The sequence below is a fragment of the Pelodiscus sinensis genome, chromosome 21 (assembly GCF_049634645.1).
Source record: "Pelodiscus sinensis isolate JC-2024 chromosome 21, ASM4963464v1, whole genome shotgun sequence".
Classification (NCBI taxonomy): Eukaryota; Metazoa; Chordata; order Testudines; family Trionychidae; genus Pelodiscus; species Pelodiscus sinensis.
In genome coordinates, this window is record NC_134731.1 from 26682679 (window position 1) to 26702522 (window position 19844).

Sequence of the window (19844 nt, forward strand, 5' to 3'; positions counted from 1 at the left end):
ACTATGTATATATATATACACAAGAGTTAATGTTTTCTGTATTTCAGCTTACAGAGTAAAAATACTTGTTTTGTATATGTTCTGGAAGATTTCTCAGTGAGGACTTCCTCTAGATTGTATCTTTAATACACAACTTTCTTTACTGCAAAAACCTGGATATTGTGGGTATTTATATAGGCTGCGTCCTTGTTGTGATACACCTATTTTTTTGCATTCCAGACGGCTGTTTTGAACTGGCTCCCCATACTGTAGCTTTGTTTAATACGCGTTTCCATCTCCTCCTTTTCCGTGTCCTGGATGCGAGGGGGTGTTTGCTAGATCGCCTCCTGCGCGGCTGCAAGTGTTTGCTGCACTCTGGGCTCTGGGGATCTCTCGGGGTGCTTTCCCCACTGTGCCCCCGGCTGGAGGCGGTGTCCGCGGCGCTGCGGGCTGTTCCAAGCGGGCTGCCTCCTGGCCTCGTCTCAAGCTCTGTGGCCCTGCGCACGGTCGCGGCTCTTCCTGCCTCGCCGCCCTGCCCCGCGCGGCGGCTGCAGCCGGAGGGGTGGCGGGATGGAGGCTGGTGCCCCGGTGAGGGAAGCCGCGAGCGGCGCTCTCGCTCTGCGCAGTGGCTGCGAGTCCGTGTTCCGGGCCGGGCGCGGGCTCCAGGCCGGGATTTGGGCGCTCCCTGCCCGCCCCCCCGCCCGGCTGGCTCCCTCCCTCCCCCTCCCTCCCGGCTCCTGAACTCCAGCCCCTCTCTCTCTATCAGCCGCTCACTCTGTCTCAATATGTCTCAAGATGGCGGCCAATGTGGGATCGATGTTTCAATATTGGAAGCGCTTTGATTTACAGCAGCTGCAGGTCAGGCTTCGCCGCTCGCCCCGCCGCCCCCGCCCCCCGCCGGGCCCCGCCGCTCCCCGGCCCGGCCCCGGCCCGCGCCGCCCGGGGGAGCCCCCCGCGCCGCCCGGCCCCGCTCTCCCCATTGATAACTGGCTTGATCAGAAATTGATCCTCTTTGTTCAATTCATCGATCAGCCCAAGATGGCGCCGGAGCCGCCGCCGCCGCCGCTCGCCCTGTCCCGGGCCGGGCCGCCGGCGGGGCCGCGCGGGGCGGGGGCGGCCGGGCGGGGGGCGGCCCCGCGCCCCTGATTTCTGGGAGCCGGGGAAAGTTTACGGAGTGCCGGGACTTTGTGTGGGGCGCGGGCCGGCCGGGCGCAGGCTGCAGCCGCCGAGCGGCGGGGGCTGGGGGCGCTGTGGTGCCGGCGCGCGGCGCTTTGAAAGCAGCCCGAGCCACTCGCGCTCCCCGCCGCTCGGGCAGCCGCTCGCCCCTGCCGGGGGTGGGGGTGGGGGTGGGGGTGGGGGCCGCAGCCCCTCCCGCCGCCCCGGCGCCCCCGGGCTTGTTTACATCTCGGTATCCCGGCCGGACCTGCCCCCCCCCGGGTGGGTTTGAATGCGCGGCGGGAGGGGTCTGGCGGGCGGGCCGGTTCGGGGGCGCGGGGGGCAGCTGAGGTTCGGGCCCTGCCGGCGCTCGATAGCGAGGGGGGCGGGGGGTCCGGCTCGGGTCCGGCCGCCCCGGAGATGGGCGGGGGCTCGGGCTGGCACCGGGGGTGTCTGCATTAGCGGGAGGGGGCTCGGTCCGGCTCCTGCTGGCGGGCGCTGGGAGCTCTGAGGTCTGGCTGCGGCTGGCTACCTGCGGGGGCCTAAGGCCGGGGGCTCGCCGGGGCTGGGGGGCTGGGGGGTAAGCAGACGGAGGTGCAGCGAGGTGCAGGCTGTGGCGGCTGCAGCGCGTAAGTGCCCGCAGCGTGGTGGGAATGGGAACGGACAGGGAGGGAAGTTCGCTCCTGCCGGCTTCGGGGCTTGAACTTCTGGGGACTGGGGGGACGTCTTGTGTGTAAGGGGGGGGATTTACTGGGGTTATCTCCGTGTGTGTCTGGGGCTGACGGGCATTTCCGCCTGCTGCCGAGAGGAAGGCTTGGTGCCCCTTCCGCCTAGGATCTGACACATGCCTTGAGTGTTGCTGTGTTAACGTGGCTGCTCCTTGCGCTTAGGATCCTTCCAACAAAGAAGAAAAAGTACGTGCTGCGCAGCTTTCCTTTACCTTTTGGGTGTATGCCTGGGGGCGATCAAGACTCCCTTCTGTAACGTAATAGCTCGTGTAAACGAAAGGGAGGCGGGAGCTATTGGTCGGTAGTTTCCTTGCCGGTTAACAGCACGGCCACATGCGTTTTTATCGTAGTTGATTGGTGCAGGCAAATTGTGCCCTGCCTCTTTAAATTCGTAAACGCGTGGAGTTGAAATACATGGGCTAGAAAGCTTTTGCTACCTTCCCCTCGCCCCCACCGAGGAGTCTTAGCAAGTGCCCGTGTAGGAGCTTGGAGCGCAGGCAGTCTGAAAGGAGCCGGAAATATGTTACATTGATGTTTGGCATAGATGCAGTCAAGTTAAAGGTGAGAGGATGCTGTCAGGATGGGTTTATGTGGGGGAAAGAAATTAAAAGTATAAGAATATGGAACTAAACCAAGCTTCCTTGAGGATCTGTGTGGGGATAGTGATCTGCCTTTTGGGACTGTTGGAGGGTAAATTAATTAATGTATAAACAGCACTGGGCACTTTGAAAAATGTAAAGTGTCCTAAGTATTATCTATAGTGAAGAGCTGGTGCCCTCTGACTTTCAGGTGGATTAGGGGATGACAAGAAACTTCTTGTTTTAATGCTGTTTTTTAAAAGATTTTGGATTAAGGTAGATTTGGCTGAACTTTCCTAACTTGAAAGGATTCTTAATAGTGACCCAGACTCTACATAAATACAGAAAATGAGAGCCAGATGCAGGATTGTGTCAAATAAAGTACTTTAGATTAATATGTATTCAAACTAGGTCTAACAAATTTAATTGTAAATGCTTAGTTTTGCCTATGGATATGTGCAATTGTGCTTCCTTAGAATTGGAAAATCAGCACTCCTGATGTGATTTTTCTTAGTGGTACACCTAACATGGTAGAAAGGCATCTAAAGTACATTTCCTAAAGAAAAGAAAGCTTCAGCAAATGTTTGATTGACACATATTACTCTAAAGTTGCTATAATGTAAATTAAATTATAGAATGTAATGAACACAGCCAAATGACATTTTGAGAGATTTTATTCTGTTTTTAGTAAAAATTCACTTTTATTATAATTTAATTCCTGTGCATACTGTAAAACCTTTTGTGGAGTATTAATGTGTAAACCTTAATCTTGTTTGTGGTAGATTAAATGTGACAATCTGACAGTGCTAGGTTTCTCTTCGAAGCACCCTAACAATAATGAGTTGGAGTTTGTTTGAGCTCCAAAGCCTTATTCACTATTTACTGTATAACTTTATACATTCAGGCTGTCTCTACACTGGCACCTTTTTCTGGAAATGCTTAAAATGGAACAGTTTTCCGTTATAAGTATTTCCGGAAAAAGAGCGTCTACATTGGCAGGATGCTTTTCCGGAAAAGCCCTTTTTCCGGAAAAGCGTCCGTGGCCAATGTAGACGCGCTTTTCTGGAAAAAAGCCCCGATCGTCATTTTCGCGATTGGGGCTTTTTTGCGGAAAAGACTACTGTGCTGTCTACATTGGCCCTTTTCCGGAACAGTTTTCCGGAAAAAGGTCTTTTGCCCGAGCGGGAGCAGCATAGTTTTTCCGGAAAAGCAGCTGACTTCTTATAGTAAATCGTCACTGCTTTTCCGGAAATTCAAGGGGCCAGTGTAGACAGCTCGCAGCTTATTCTGGAAAAGCGGCTGCTTTTCCGGAATAAGTGGCCCAGTGTAGACACAGCCACTGTGTGTGCACTGTATGGATCTAGGTTGTGTACCCATTAGCTAACGTGCTGAGGAATCTGTATATAATAAACTTTGTGCAATTTTTGGCCATAGTTTTGGAGTGTACAGTCACACAAGCCATTTACTCATACTCATAGACCTGTTTTTGATTTTTTTTCCTTTATTTCTTCCACTCTGCCCTAATTAGCATGATAAGGAAGGAATCAATTACTCTGTCCTGGGGATAAAGCAATACCTCACTCTTTGTACTGGGGAGTACTTTGTCTTACAATATTTTCTATACTAGATGTTCTTCCAGCATTTATAGTGGGATATTCAGTCTACTATGGAATTACATAAACTAAATGTTGTCCTATGTTAGCACTTGGATTATCTCACTCAAGTGGGATATTCTATACATCTTATAAATAACACAGTCCTATTGCTGCTCTGTCAAGCAGAACTTTTTCAGCTCTGGCTGTAGTGTGAAACCAGCTACAAAGTTACATCAGTTCCACAACGAATGCCCTACTCCCCCTTCTTGCTGGGAAACCTGTGGGGAGGTCATGTGAGATTCTATTGCTGGAAATAAGGGACAAAACTAGGCCCAAGTACTAGCTACTGGTGATTACCCCTTCTGAATTATTAGAGGAGTCATGTTTACTGTTCCTAGACCTCTTCCTGCACTATAATGTAAAACAGTGGGCATTTGAATACTGCAGTTAAGGATTGTATCAATGTTAATTAAAATACGCAACCAAGAACACTGTTTGCACTGACTTTTTTGTATTATTCACTTCTTTCACTAAATTATCTTTGCTTTTCAGCAGAAAGACTTGAGCACTTGGAGGCAGGCCTAAAGCATCCAAGAAAGCTGGGATTAAGTAATAAAGGCCTTATTTACAACCTGACTATATTGGAAACAAACTGAGAGTTTTGACGGGTGCCAAACATGAGCCCTCACTCCACTTGTTATTGAAATTGTTTAAAATGGTTCAGCTGGGCACCAAGTTCGGCCCTTTATCCTAGTAGAGGTCCATCATGCATCCTGAATCCGGTGTTGAAAATGGTTTGGCACCACCTATGGACCACTTGCCAGACTGTGTTTAACCATGAGTGAGGAAAGAACCATATTTGACAGCTGCTGCCAAATGGTTTGGCATAACCTGTACACCACTTGACAAACTGGATTTAACCATGATTGAGGGAAGAACCGTATTTGACAGCTGCTGCCAAATAAGTCGCTGTATGTTGTGCAGACAGATCCTTGGCAGCGCTTGGCTATCTTTGTGATGAGCAAGGATTAAATACCTAGATGGATGCTTGGGGAAGTGCTGTACTGTTTCTCTGAAGAGTTGCAGTTACAGTTCCTGGTTGGAAAATAGTCATGTGATTTTTTTTTTTTTTTTATAGTCATCTTCACTGAGAGCAGGATAAAGGTTATAATGAAAGTGTGGCTCTACTTATGTTCTTGGTTTATTAATAATCTTGATAGATCATTGAGCAACTTGCCCATCAAACAATGTGTTAAGGTCCTATGACTATTCTATTTGAGATGCACGGCTAATAGGCTTGAATTAGATGTAACTAAGGGTAACTTGTCCTGCAGTACCTTTTACTTGGGTCATGATGCATGAGGGTGAGAGTGAACCCACCCTGGCTGTCAGATCTCATATTTTTGCAGGACTAACAGGAAAAACTAAAGATTGTTGTTGGTATACTGAATACATTTGATATAAAAATATTAAGATAAATATAGAAACTCGGTGTGATCAGGTGTCACTCTTCAAAGCAGAAGTGCATTTTTATTTAAAAATTGTGTTGCGCACACTGTTTTTAAATGAAACTGCTTGGCTTGCACAAACAAACCAGGGAATTTAAACTTAAAGCTAAATCTTGTCTCTTTACTTTTGTCTTCTGTCAAGATTTTGCAGCACATTGTTAGGATTTAAAAAAGAGCATAATTTGTCTGCTGCCATTGATTGTTTAAAGTTAGACCTGTTCACAAAAGAGAACTGATTTCTAAATAGTAATTAATAGTTAAAATACTGAAGCATTCCAGCATCTAATTGGAAGCAGGTGGAATTCTTGGCATCCTGTAGCTGAACTGGATTGTACCAAAACACGGGACTTGTTGCTTATAGCTGTTCATTATACCACTGTTAAATCAAAAGTGGATCTAGAGATAATTTTCTTTTCACAAGTGTACAATTTCTGCCCTCAGGGTGGGCTGAAGGAACCCTTGCTATAGTGTCAATGATGGGAATTAGGCACCTGTCAAAAGAAGATGCTCCAAGGTTTAGCATTAGATAAGGAATGTTAAAATGCGTGCGTTCAGGTGAACACGTAGCCATTGAAAATTTCAATGATTACACAGTTACGTGCGGGGGTGGAGGCGCGGCTTCTCACGAGCTGCGTGGAGCCCCTCTCCCGTGCTGCTGCCTCTGTATAAGCTGGGGTGGGGGGTGGGGCACACTCACGGGCTGCTACAGCCAGGCTTGTGGGGGAGGGCAGCACTCTAGCCCAGCAGTGGGTGGAGAGCATCACTTTAGCTGGGCTGGAGAGACCTTCCCCCCTTCAATCATTTAACCAGTCAAACAATATGTTAAATGGGATTGTATATCCCTAATTGTTGTTACAAAAGGAAATACAGACTGAAACTGTGGTAAACAGGTAATTATTTACTTGCTGCTTTGTAACTTAAAAGTACACAGGTGAAGCACTGAACTTCTTTTAGGGAGAGGAACGTTAAAAGGGAAATATTGTGTTTAAAAACCTAATGATACTTTATTAAGAAGAAACTGAAATAAGGTTGCCTTATGGCAAGTGGAAGTCAGATGCTGGGAGGAGTTGGAAACTTTTTCCTTTTGGCTTGCTGTTCTCCCCGCCCCCTCCCCCCCCAATCTCTACAGCTTAATGTTTTGGCTAGATTTCCACCTACCACCATACGCTGCCTTATATATCTGCAGATAACATCCTCAGCATCAATAGTGGAAGCTACATCCTACTAGCAAGGTTTGCTAGGAAGTAGGGATGTGAATGTGTGCCTGTGTATGTAGTTAACCGATGAGCATGGTTAACGTGCGTGGTTACATCCAGCCCTCGGCAGACGGGAGCCAATATATACGGGAAGCCAGCTTTGAAGTTGGCAGCAGCAGGCGGTTTGGGGGACTGGCAGGACCTGTCTTAAAAGCTTGTTTCCCCACAAGCACCGGCTCCCCCAACTCTGTGTAAATGTGACATTTCCAGTGGTTACACGTTTACCTAAATAAACACATTTTAACATCCCTACTAGGAAGACAAGCTTCTGTTGTTACTATTATGGGTATTTTCAATCCAGTCTAAATATGAAGTTCATTTTACTAACTGTATCTATTCCTTTTTGTTTGTTTGTTTGTTTTTTCCCTTAGAGTGAGTGAAATGATTTCTAATTTGATCCTCTCCAGAGCAAGTACTTGAGTTTTCTTTGTGTTTGTCCAGGGACCTGATTCTGATCTGAGCCTATGGGCACAAGTGAAATAGAATAATAAATGAAAACAAGAACAGTGATACATTTTCATCTATAGTTTATCTCCCCTCCTCCTCCATTTCTGGAAACAGTAAGTGTGGAAGTATTTCATCCTTTCTGTTGGGGACATTGGATATTGTGTAATTGAATAGTCGTGTAACTGCATGAAATCTTAGCGGTTACACAACTATTTAATAGTCCCTGGAGGCAGGACTGGAAGCCAGTGTGCTCCCAATCCCCCCCCCCCACTCTGTATCAGGCAGCAGTGTGGGGGGTCGCAGGCAGGAGCCAGTCCACCAGGGAAGCCCGTTTAAAAACCAGCTCCTCATGCAGACCGGCTGCGTGTTGCCCCATGCTGCTGTCTCTGATATAGAGGCAGCAGCGCAGGGTGGCAGCAGCCCTTGTCCCAGCTCCCTTTGGCGAGAGGCTGGTTCATGGCAGCAGCCCCTGCCCACGGGGGGGGGGGGGGTCCCAGCTTGCTGCAGACAGAGGCTGTTCTGTGGGATGTCAGAGTATCCTCTATCAGCGGGGAGCTCAAACCTCCCGTGGATAGAGACTGCTTCATGGCAGACTCCTTTCCTCATGCTGCTGACTCGGATAGCGGCAGCAGGGGGCGGAGGGAAGGCAGCACCACAGAGCTGGTGCTTTTAAGCTGGCTCCCCCAGCACCCGCTCCTGCCCCCCCCCATATCAGCTCCAGCCTTCCCCCCTCACCCTCTGCGTTGCTGCCTCTCTTAGCAGAGGCGACGTTGCAGGGGTGAGAGGGGCAGGCAGACTACTCACAAGCACCGGATCCACTTGAAAGCCAGCTTCTTATGGGCACCATCTCCCACTCCCCTCCCCCCTTGCTGTCTTTAACACAGAAGCAGCAAGGGGGTAAAGGGGTGAGAGAAGAATGCATGTAGTTACAAGATTAACTGATAAGCCAGGCTTATCAGTTTATCATATAGTCAACTACACACTGACATCCCTACTTTCTGTAATAAAATAAAGTGTTCCAGGATGTTTGCTTCTAACATGCACTATTGTTGTAAATTTAGTGTAAATTTGCAAAATCTGCTGATAAATTTGATTCAGATGTTTGTCCTACAGCATTCCAGGTTCAAGTTGTAATCCATTCCGTAAAGGAAGGGAGCCTCTGGGAGTTTACCTTTTACTGTGGAAATGGTGACTGTTACGTGTAGTTCCCTCTGGAGCTCGATACTCTTCCTTCTGACAGTTGGAGAGGGACACTCCAGAGTGCCATAATGCGCTCCTTTGTTGTCCGAGTACCTTGTGTTCTGAACTGTGTGCAGTTCAAAGTTTGGACCCCAAACTCTGATCCTTGCCCAGGGAACTTTCTGTCACTAGACAACTAGACTGATTTGTTCTTGGAGATAAACTTGTAAACATTATTACATTGTTAGCTGTACCTCAATTAAATGTTAACGTAATAATGCAAATGATGCAACATCAAAGCAGATTTTACAACATTCAGTCCTCAGCCTGGGTTTCCATTTATTTGGCATGTAGTTAATTACTGCAGAGATGAACAAAATTACTTATCAGTTGAGGAGACAGTGGAAGGGAAAAAGATTTCTTCATCAGATCTGCAAGAGGTGACTTTTAAATATTCATTCTTAATAAAACTTCCAGTTAGCGATCTGGGAAATGTCACAGAGTAAACAGTTTGTTTCTGTTCGTATAAGAGGAAAATTCTTGTGGAATGAATGTGTGAAGTTAAGGGCTCAGTCTTCACAAACTGAGGATGAATGTAAAGACAACTTCTGTACAAGATCTATAGCAGCGATTCCCAGCCTCTTCCAGATGGGGAGCCATTTTGACAATTCAGGAAGACTTGGTGACCCAAACCAATTCAAAAACGGGGGGGAGGAGGGAGGGCAGAGCCACCTGGGGAGACACTTGGTGACCCCTTTGAAATGTAATGGCCACCCATATTTGGGTCCCGACCCATAGGTTGGGGAACCCTGATCTAGAGGAAGACATGGGCCAAAAAGCTTCATGTTTGGGCACCTAAATATATACTTACACATCTAAATTAACTTTTTCTTTTTAAAGTTGATGAGTACTGACAGTTCCCACTGACATCAGACACTTTTTATTCAGGTGCTGAAGTAGAAAATGGACCACAAGTACAATTTAAAAAAGAGCTTGTTTCCAAACACAGATAATACATTTTGGGCATAAATACCTGATGACTACAGCTGGTCCCCGACTTACAAACAGGTTACGTTCTGAACACCTGGTCATAACTCAACTTGTTTGTAAGTCGGAAATACATGCTTTTACATACAGCCGTGTTGTTTGTAAGTACGGATGGTGTGTTGGTAAGTCGAGGACCAGCTGTAATGGGGTTAATGTGAGGTTGGTCGTAAGTGTGGATGGTCATAAGTCGATGCATTTGTAAGTCGGGGACTGGCTGTAGATAAGTGTGAACTTGAATGTACCACTTTAAGATTTTTAAATTATGTATTTGTGGTGTACTGGCCTATGCATGCTTCATGGAAAAAAGTGCTGTTTAAGAGTGATTGAAAGAAGGGAGCATATATTTTTGATGCAGAAGGAAGATGGAGAGCGTTCAAAGTGCAATGTTAGCATGGAAAAAGGAAGATAAGGGGACAAAAAACGAGTGGAAGTTTAGCAGAGTACAGCAGGAGTAGGAAAACAGACAGATTCACAGGGAAGGACTTGTGCAGGACCTTACAGATGTTTGTGAGAGATCTGAACTAGACAGTGATAAGACTGGACTCCTTTATCAATGTATCAAACAGTATCTTAAATTATTAAATTTTCATTGTTTTAATAAAAGAAAAATCTCCTTTAGCTCACAGTCTAAGTCTAAATCTAAAACATGATTGGTTCCAGGGGAAGCATCACAAGTTGGGGGTGTCGTGACTCGAGTTCTCATTTACGATAGGTGCTGTGCGCCATTGTAAATGCGGGTCGAGGACTTAAATCTAAATCTAAAACTAAATCTAAATGAGGTCTTTTGCAACGTACTCACTTTTCACAGATTTATTGTATCACCTTTCTTGTTTTCTACCAAATCCAAGTACTATTTACTATTTGAATCTGAAATCCATGAACTCAACATTTTTATTAACATTAAATTTTGATACAAATTTAATCTTTACAAAATATAAACTATCTGAAAGTAACTCTTTAGCTTCACATTCTTAAATAGTACTTGGATTTGGTAGAAAACAAGTGCAACTCGCAGAATTAGTTAGGTCAACAAGTATTCATTGGTGCTGCTAATGACTGGGGCCTTGGATATTTTAAGGTTAATGTAAATATTTTAAAGTAAAAGAAGGAAGGTGATACAATAAATCTGTGAAAAGTTAGTATGTTACAGAAGACCTCATTTAGTAGACTAAAGATCCTTATTTGCTGTTTGCCTGAATTGCAACTCATGAGCCTCAATGACTTGGGGAAACCTAAGCATTGTTGGTGTTTAAGAAGCAGGGCTCGCCAAGCGGCAGCGAGCCCCACTCGCCAGCCGTGCAGTTCGGCGCGCTGCGCATGCGCAGACCGTGCTGCACGGCTGTGCCGGCTTGTAATCTACTCACCATGGGCGAGTAGTTACCTTATTAACAGGACTCGACAATTAGTGTATCATTATAATTGAGGCATGTTTTCAGTAGCATAGGGGAAGTTGAAATGTGATGTGCCCAGTGCTATCCTTAATTCTAGCCAGTTCTTTGGTTTTTTTTTTTTTTTTAATGTGCTGGATAATTTTAAATACAGGAGGCTCCTGACTTGCAACGTGATTGGTTCCAGGGAAAGCATCGCAAGTTGGGGGTGTCGTGACTCGAGCTCTTATTTACAATAGGTGCTGTGTGCCATCGTAAATGCGGGTCGAGGACTTAAGTCAGGATTTTTTGGCCCCATCCACACTTATAAAGATGGCTTTAAGCGCGGGGGGTTGGAACTCGGGTGGTAGCAAGACGGGGCCCTCCTGAAGACACATTTTAAAAACAGTTATATAAATGTTGGTGCCCAGAAGCCTTGATTGGGAGTGGGGACCCAGTGTGCTAGGTGCTGTATGAATAGAGTTAGTTCTTGTCCCTACTTTAAGGAGCTTAGTTGAAGTGAGTAATCCTTAACAATATGTGAGACACATGCGATCATAATTTGATGAGCTGTTGTTTTGCTGTGGTGGGTCCTTGGGTGTAGAGCGGTTTCCCTCTCTTTCATCAGTGTTTACTCACTTGAGTAGGGTATACAGTAAAATCCCAGCCTTAACATTTCCTTTGCTGGTACTATAGTTTGATCACTACTGGCCCTGTATTTGCATATTTCCCATTTCTTTTAATCTGTCCTCTTTATTTTAATGGAGCCCCTCAATGTGTTACTGCTTTTTAAAGGTAACTTTAAAATCCATTTGATTAATTAAGATACACTGATCAAATCTGCAAGTCATTTTAAATATATGAACTAACTATGCAAATTATCATACTTGGGAAGCACTGAATACTGGCAACAGGTATAGGCTTGACCCGATTCTTGTTATGTAGTTGGGAGTATTAGAAAAACAACCATGCTTGGGAAATAGTTTGAATATTGTTAAACAGGGCTTGCTCTTGGTTTGTGGGTATAGATGGCACCAAGATGTTTATAATCATGCCCTGGTCTTAACACATTTAAAATAGTTTCTCCCACATAGAAAGATAGTACCCTCTTGGTACACCATCACAGTACAACTAGATCCCTCAACAGTGTACATGAAGCCTAATTACTCTTCCTGCTTATGGTGTCAAGCCATGAAGTTTGAGAAGTGGTCAGTTTCTGTTTGTAGTTATTGCCCAGCAGAAGATGAAGGGCATAATCATGTAGGAAGTAGGGACAGGTGAAGAAAACAAGGGAAAACAGATTTTGATGATGATAGGGAGGAAATGGTAAGTGATGATGAGAGATGAAATGATATTCCTGTCCTCGGGGTGGGGAAACTCAGCTGCAGAGAGGGAGGAAGGATAGGGAAGAGGAGAGCACCATATTAGCTGTAACGCATTAAACAATTTAACTAGGAAGTATGAGGGGGTATCCCAGTGGATGTCCAGTGCAGTACTATACTGTATTTACCAGTTGCATTAGATGTGCAGTATGTAGTGATGTGTTAGAATTACCACTAGGGATGTTAAGATACTGTGTAATTGAATAATCATGTAACCGCATCATATATTAGTGGCTACATGACTATTCAATAGTCCACCAGTGCACTCTGGGCCCCATTCCCGGTGAGCCCCCCTGCCATCTTGTGCTGCTTTTGCTGTATCAGAGGCAGCAGTGTGGGGTGTCAGGCGGGGGCCAGTCTGAAACTGTCTCGCCGTGCATACCGGCTCCTGATACAGACGAAGCAGCACGGGGTGGCAGCAGATCCTGTCCACAGGGGGCCCGAGCGCCCCGCAGACAGAGGCTGCAGTGGCATCCCACGGAGCAGCCTCTGTCTGTGGCGAGTCTGGATGAAGAAGTGGGTTATGCCCACGAAAGCTCATGATCCCATCTACATTTTTTGTTGGTCTCTAAGATGCTGCAGGACTATTTGTTGTTTAAGTTTTTCCAGTTACAGACTAGCACGGCTCCCTCTCTAAAGCTCTAGTATTAAGGTTAGTGTTCATGCTAACTAGTTTTGATATTCTTCTCAAGCGCTGAATGCCATTGTGTGTAATTTTTTGGAAATAGTTAAAACATTCTCCCCACTCCGGATTTATTAAACAAAAAGTAAATCTTAGAAGTGTATACTTCTGATTTAGTGTCTTAAAAGAATTAACATAAGTAAGTAGAAAGGCCTCATCTTTCATGTAAGGGTTCTTGGCTTCTTAATATGCCCAACCTTTAGTAAAAGCTGAGAGGTGTGGAAAGTGTTGAAGTACAATTAGAAGCTTTTGCTAGGAAAAATATTTTTATTTTTCCTAACTCTTTCCCCACTTGTGGTGGTAAGTATCTCTTCACCTGTCTGTACCTTTTAGATAAACACTTTCCAATATCTAAGTATGGACTACAGTTGGTCAGGTAAATCTACAATTTCCTTTGAAGTAGCAAGTCACCGATATTGCACAAAATGTGAACAAATCATATTTTGGAACTAACGATTTGGGAACAGACAGTACCACATGGTGTCTTGCAGCACTATCTCATTGGTTCAAATTCAGCCTAAATAAGCAATGTCTGAGGCCATGTCCATATATACAGCTGTGCTGCTTCAGTGTGTTTGATGAAGATGCTCTATGCTGATGGAAGAGACCTCACCTGTCAGCAGAAAAGAATTACCTTGGTGAGCAGCATAAGCTATGTCTGTGGGAGAAGCTCTCTCCCACCAACATGCAATTGTAACTTTCATCATTTGGGGGAGTGGGATATTCAGACCCCCTGAGTGACACCTTTTTCCAACATTGGTTATAGTTGTAAGGAGTTGTGTTTCAGTCCTGTTGCTGTTTGGCTCTGCTGTGAGCCTGCTGTGTGACCATAGACACTTCACTGCATTTATTTTCCCCATCTGTGAAATGAGGATAATGATATTGACATTTTGTTGTGATGCACTTCAACATCTATGGATGAAGGGTTCTGTGTTAAGTATTCTTTGTTGGGAATCTTTACTTTTGTTGATAAACAGGTCTTCATTTTTTTAGGGCTGTCTGACACCTTTCTCCAGTACTGACTTACAGTCCACCAAATGACATGTATTCTTAAAATATGGATATTTTTCAGTTTATACCAGTATCTCATGGGTTCATGAAAAAGAAATAACAGTTCATCTATTGACGTGACTAGAGGTAGCAATGTCTTGAGTTATATATGTTCTAGTAAAATCTTGATGTTGGTACTGATGTTGCTAGCAATCCCTTATAAAGTTTTGACATAAACTCAGGAGATGAGATACGTCATATACATTAGAAAATGTATAATATGCGACTCAATGTTGCTAGTCCTAGGAGAGCAGGATGTCTGTGTAGTCTTTAGACTTTTTCCCTGAATTGTAGATAGCACACCCAAAACACATGACACAAGCCAGCATCAGTATAGAAGATGAATTTAGTATGCAACAGTTTGTGGTTGCATAATTTGAAATTGTAGACAGTTAAACTGCCTCTATAGGTAATGTGACTCAACAGCTCGGTGTTCTGAAAACAAACATCTACCAGTTTAGCTATCTATAGTTTGCAGGATTTCTATCCAAGCTTGCTGGCTGTTGGCTGTAGTGATTGTAGACTGCAACACACAAGCAGGTTTGATACTCCATTTGGCAGAAGGCAGTACACTCATAAGGTCATATGTGAAATGTGTTAGATTAATGGCTGGAGACTGAAGTCCTTTGTTCACAAAACAAGTTAGATGTGGTAGGCGCAAGCTTTTTCACAGCACCCTTCATCTCTTTTTAGTGTTCACTTGTAATATGAATTTCTACACTCTCTCTGGCAAGACTGAGTGCTAACTGATTTAGATAACCTATCTGTTCGGTCAGAAATTTGGGTTGACTGTCCACTTTTTCCGTCTAGTCAAGCAGTTCTCAAATTGGGCTCTGCAGACTCCCTTGGTCCATAAGGGTACTCTAAGGGTTCCCGAGTCATGTCTGGGGCTGCTGGCCCAGCTCATCAACTCTTCCCCCTCCTTTCCTCCCAATGTCTCCTGCATGCCATGGAATCATTGTTCCGTGGCATGGAGGAGAAGCTGGGATGGAGCATGCTCTGGGGAGGGGGTGAAGAGAGGTGGGAAAGAAGACAAGCTGGAGTGAAGTTTTGTGGGAAGAGGTGGATGGGGCAGGGCCTGGGGCTGAGAATGGTTTGAGCACCCTTGGGGAAACATAGAAGCTGGCCTGTGGGGATCTGTGAAATATACTGAACCAAAATGGGGGTGCTTGGGTTGCTAAAGTTTGAGAACTGCTGATCGAGTTTATTAATGTTTAAACAGTATCACTTATTCAATCAAACTGGTGAAAGGTGCTATGTATCCTATTATCAATTCCCAGAACACTAATGCTTTCCACTTACCATATATAGGACTTCTCACATGTAGCGTTCAGTGGATTTTACACAGGGGGTGTAATGGCTCTGATCCAACTAAGTTTTCAAGCGCGAGTGTGTAACTTTAAGCACTTGAGTTTTCTGAGGATTTTATTTATTGGATCTATGACAGAGTTGCTTTTTCTCAAGAGTTAAAGGAGAGATGAGACTAGAATCCACTCTTCTGAACTCTGTGTTAATTCAGTAGCTGTCCCGCTGTGTTGTCTGGTCCAGTTCTAAGCATGTTACTTTAGCTCATGTTCCTGCTAAACTCTTTTATTTATCATGGGACTATAAACCTCACCAAAGCAGCTCAATACATTTACAACTTAGTTTGTCTGTGTCTACAACTAACTTATTTTCATTGTTTAAGCTGACAGTGTGCATGTCAAAGTAACTTTGGAATCAAGTTACAGTGGAATCCTGTTTAGCCGGGATTGGATGATCAAAAAAATTCAGATGGAAGAATGGGCAAAGAGCCTTTTATCCAGTTTCTATCTCTGGCTGTCAGCCCCGGGCGGTTGGGCCCTGCTGCCCATTTTAGTTAATATGGAACTAAAATAAACTAAAATGTCTGAAAAGAAAATATCTGTCCATTTAAAGTATCATTTGTCTGTCATCTGAAAGAGGCCTTTGCTTTAGCTGTTAATTTTTGTCAGAAAAATACTTACCAAAAAGCTTTTCTTCTATTCATCTGTGGCTTTGGGATAACATTGAACATTCTTAAAAGCAAGGTGCAAGTAATGTTAGTTTTTTGCCTGGACTGCATGGAATTGGTTCACCAATATATGGAGTCACCTGCAGGTTTAGAACTATAACCTCTGGTTTTGTGAAAGCCTAAGAATTGTACAGCGTGCTTTTAAAAACAGATTACAGTTATGAATATATTCACTTTAGGCATTGTCATTTGTTCTGTGAGACTTTCAGGAAATGATTGCTGTACACTTCAGGTTTTTTAAAGTAGGCTCTCCCGTATGTATGTTGGCATTGAGTTCTTCTCCTGAATTCTCAGGATACTGGAGAGGGGTGACTGGTTAATGGGGCATCTTCAGTTGTCTTTTACCATCTGTGATTGCCCACTAATTTATTGAGATTTCTTGAGTAGAAAACGTGCTCACCTCAACTCAATTGTTACTTGCTAGGAAAGTCTCCTAACTGAATTCAGTGACTTTAATACTCTCCTGTGTTTAGGGTGAGTGATAATTTAGGAGAATGACATTTTCTAGTTTCCATCATTGTACAAGAAGTAAATGCCATGTATCTGGCTGGTGTAGAAGAACATTTAGAGAATAAATCAGTGTATAAGAAATGTTCTTTAGACTCTGTGTACACTCATATTGGAGCTTTAATATTGAGCACATGAGGCTTAATATTTCAAGATATTGAGCGTTCTCCCTGAGTCTCTTAAACCTTGGGCATTGTTTCCTCATCTACTTTAGATTGGCACGTGAACCATGTAAAATTGCTCTACAAACATATGCTATTGATTCACATGTATAAAAGACTATTCATTCCTCTTGCCAAGAAAAAAGCCTTTCTATCAAGGTTTGGCATGTATAGATAGGTAAAGCCCTATTGCTTAGTCCTTTGCCACATACAATTAAGGCTACCATACTCTGTCTCCCATCCTTTTAAATTCATTGGTTTCTAGCAGCCTTTCTGACACCCCTTCCCCCCACGCACCTTAGAACTTTTATTTTTTAAATTTAAGTATATTAAATGCAACATGAAGGATTAAAACTTGAGCTGATTATGCTGTCATCAATATGTGTGAAATAAATTTGAATGCTAGTTAAGAGATGTTCTGGCATATCCTCACAACAGTTGTTCTTTAATATGTCCTGTATTACAGCATGCTAAGTAAAACTTTATTAATGTCTCTGGGATTTTTCTGGCCAGTTTGAGTTTAAAATTAAAACCATGAAAACCTATATAAAATGGGATTAAAAAAAAATACCTGGTGGTTAAAATTGTTCTAGAAATCTTGGAAAGTCAAGACCTGTAAATACTGAAAAGTAATCCTAAACCTCTAAACTATTTACATTATCTTTAAGTTAAATTTTTAATATTGAGACAGATGCCTAAAAATTAGTCAGTGCAGTGTTTTTTAAAGACTTTTACACTTCGTCATTCAATGTCACTTCCACCTCTGGACGGTGTGTTCTGTGCCATTTTGCTGCGCCCTTTTCATTCCAAAAGCTGGTGTGTGTCTGTCTGTCTGTCTGTCTCTTTCTCTCTTTCTCTCTCTCTCTCACCAGTGAAGCTCTTTAGGATCCTTCACAGTAAAAGGTGGAGGTACATGTATTTAAAATGTGATAGTCTCTTTTCCAGATGTAATGATTACTGCAGAGGTATTGAAATTCAGAAATAGTTCAATATTAATCTCATTTTTTATTTCCATTGTGAACTGTGGTTACTGTATGGATACATTATACTGCAGCTGGTAAGATAGCATGAAATGAAATTGCCTTAATTGAGTGTTTTTTCCTTTAAGTATTTTATTCGCTCGGATGTTAGTCATAGTAAAATGTAACCTGATATCTGAGTGCTGTTAGACCCAATTTTTTATTGTAATTCTTACCCTAGCAAATTGAGGTTAATTACAAATGGCAACACATTTTGATTCTACAGCTTGTTTTTAGAATTTTGATGCTTGAGAGTAAGCTTTTTTAGAAGGTTTTTTTGCACTGGTAACTTTATTTATTTGTGAATTTATTGTTTGAATAGTGTCTTAAGATTTGACACTTCCTGTTTGTTCAGCGGTCAGTCACACAGTAATTTGGAGACCCAATAAAGCCCTTCTGATCTCTGTGTTGTTAAAGCACCCTTTACCATATTGAAGACCTGTTATGAAATACCTGTAAAAATTACCTGTCCACCCCAAAATCAGGACTAGTGAACTTTTAAAATCTTATCCCCAATATGATAGTATTTAGTACACAAAGTTTTAATTGGCTTTTCAAGTTGCAAAGGTTGGGGTATTTGTATATAGGGACTCTCATCCTGAAGGATCCTGAAGCACTGTTCATATTGTGCATGCAGGAATTACTTCACCTAACTAGTCCTTAAAATAAGTCAGTTATACTGTGACATGTAGAAGCTGTTTTACAGAAGATTATGTTGCTACCCAACAGGTTAGCAGAGGAAATAAGGATCATATTTAGTTGAAATTTTAGGAAGAATTTTCAGGAGACACAATTTGTTTTCACAAACTGGAATTTTCCCAGGACACAGGGGATACCTGTATACTTGCAAAAGGTGCTATACAAGCTGTCAGTTGTTTGCTTGTTTTTATGTTTTATGTCTTATCTGAATGCTTCAAGGGAGATTCTTGATTATAGACAATTAAGGAAACACTTCTTAACTGATCTTAATGTATTTGCACTTCATTTGTCACTGATCCACACAGATAGCTATTTCTAATTTCTGTATGTTAGTTAAGTGAAAATAAAGCTGAAAAAATAGTAACCTTAGTTGGATTTTTAACCAGGTATTTGAATTCTTGGTTGACATCTGACCATGGCAGTGGCATCTGATTAATCTGCCAAGGAAGATCTATTGTGCTTTCAGAGAGATCAAAGAAGGAACATGCCTGCACAATACAGGTCACAATAGCAGGTTCTTGTGTTTCAGGCACCCTCCTCTTTGCACAGCCCGTAGGTATGTAGCACAGTGTCACCTTGGCAGGCAGCCAAGCCTAAGGGAAAGCTTTTGTGGCCAAAGTTGTCATTGTGGAAAACACTTTCCCCCCTATGTTCTCTCATTTGTACACATGCTCGTGCACATACAACTCCTCAGCTTTTAGATTGGGCAGGATTGCTAGTTTAACCATACTGCTTTCAGTGGGATGGCTTCAGACTACCTGCAGCTGGAGTTTTCTCCATGGTTTTAATAAAATCTGCTCTTCCTAATAAGCATTGCAGTGAAAAACTTGGTAAGCTGATACATCTGGTCAGTATTGGGGGTCTTAGCAATGCTGCCATTGCTGCAGCTGTATCCACTTTAGCACTGGGGTGGGGGAGTGTTTGTTTTCCCCCAAAGTTGCCTAGATATGGCTGTAGTAATTTGGGGAAGGGGACTCAGAAAACCTAACAGAGTGATTTAGGTTACCTCCTGATGGGGAGGTGGGGGAGCTTAAAAACCATTTGATTTCCCCCAATGGTATTCTAAAACAACTTTTCCTCTTAGCTGCATCATTTTGCTCCTGTAGATGATCTGAAGTGGAAAGCTCTCCTGTTTAGAAACAGGTGGGATTTTGGGTGAAGTAAGAAAAACAAGAAGGTGTGTAGTGGGGAAACTCTTCACAGGGATTCTGCTTTTATTAACTGCACACATCTCTCTGACTGCTTTGCCAGTTGCTGAGCCAGGTGTCCTCAGTAGTTTGTGCTATAAGATGTTAAGTAAATAGATTATTCAGATTCTAGTTAAACAGAGTCCTGTTTAAATTGAGTGAAGCTGACAGGTTTTATAGGTTGATCATAACAAAAATACCAAATGTTGCACTTTAGTGTCAATACTAAATGGAATACCCTCCCCTCCAATTTCCCCCTGAATAAAAAGATGCTTATACACCATAT

The 19844-nt window shown here is 43.4% G+C and overlaps 1 protein-coding gene across 5 annotated transcripts in view; it reads left to right on the plus strand.

The window, feature by feature from the left end:
- The first annotated feature begins 299 nt into the window (after positions 1-299).
- CUX1 (cut like homeobox 1) overlaps positions 300-19844 on the plus strand; it is a 397218-nt gene continuing 377673 nt past the window's right edge. For 3 of the 5 annotated variants that reach the window (XM_075904405.1, XM_075904407.1, XM_075904408.1), the window contains exon 1: positions 300-837. In XM_075904405.1, the coding sequence (XP_075760520.1) occupies positions 775-837 (63 nt within the window). In that variant the 5' untranslated portion in view covers positions 300-774. Of the gene's footprint in view, positions 838-2076; positions 2424-19844 lie in introns of those variants that run through there. The other 2 variants (XM_075904409.1, XM_075904406.1) reach the window with 2 other exon arrangements.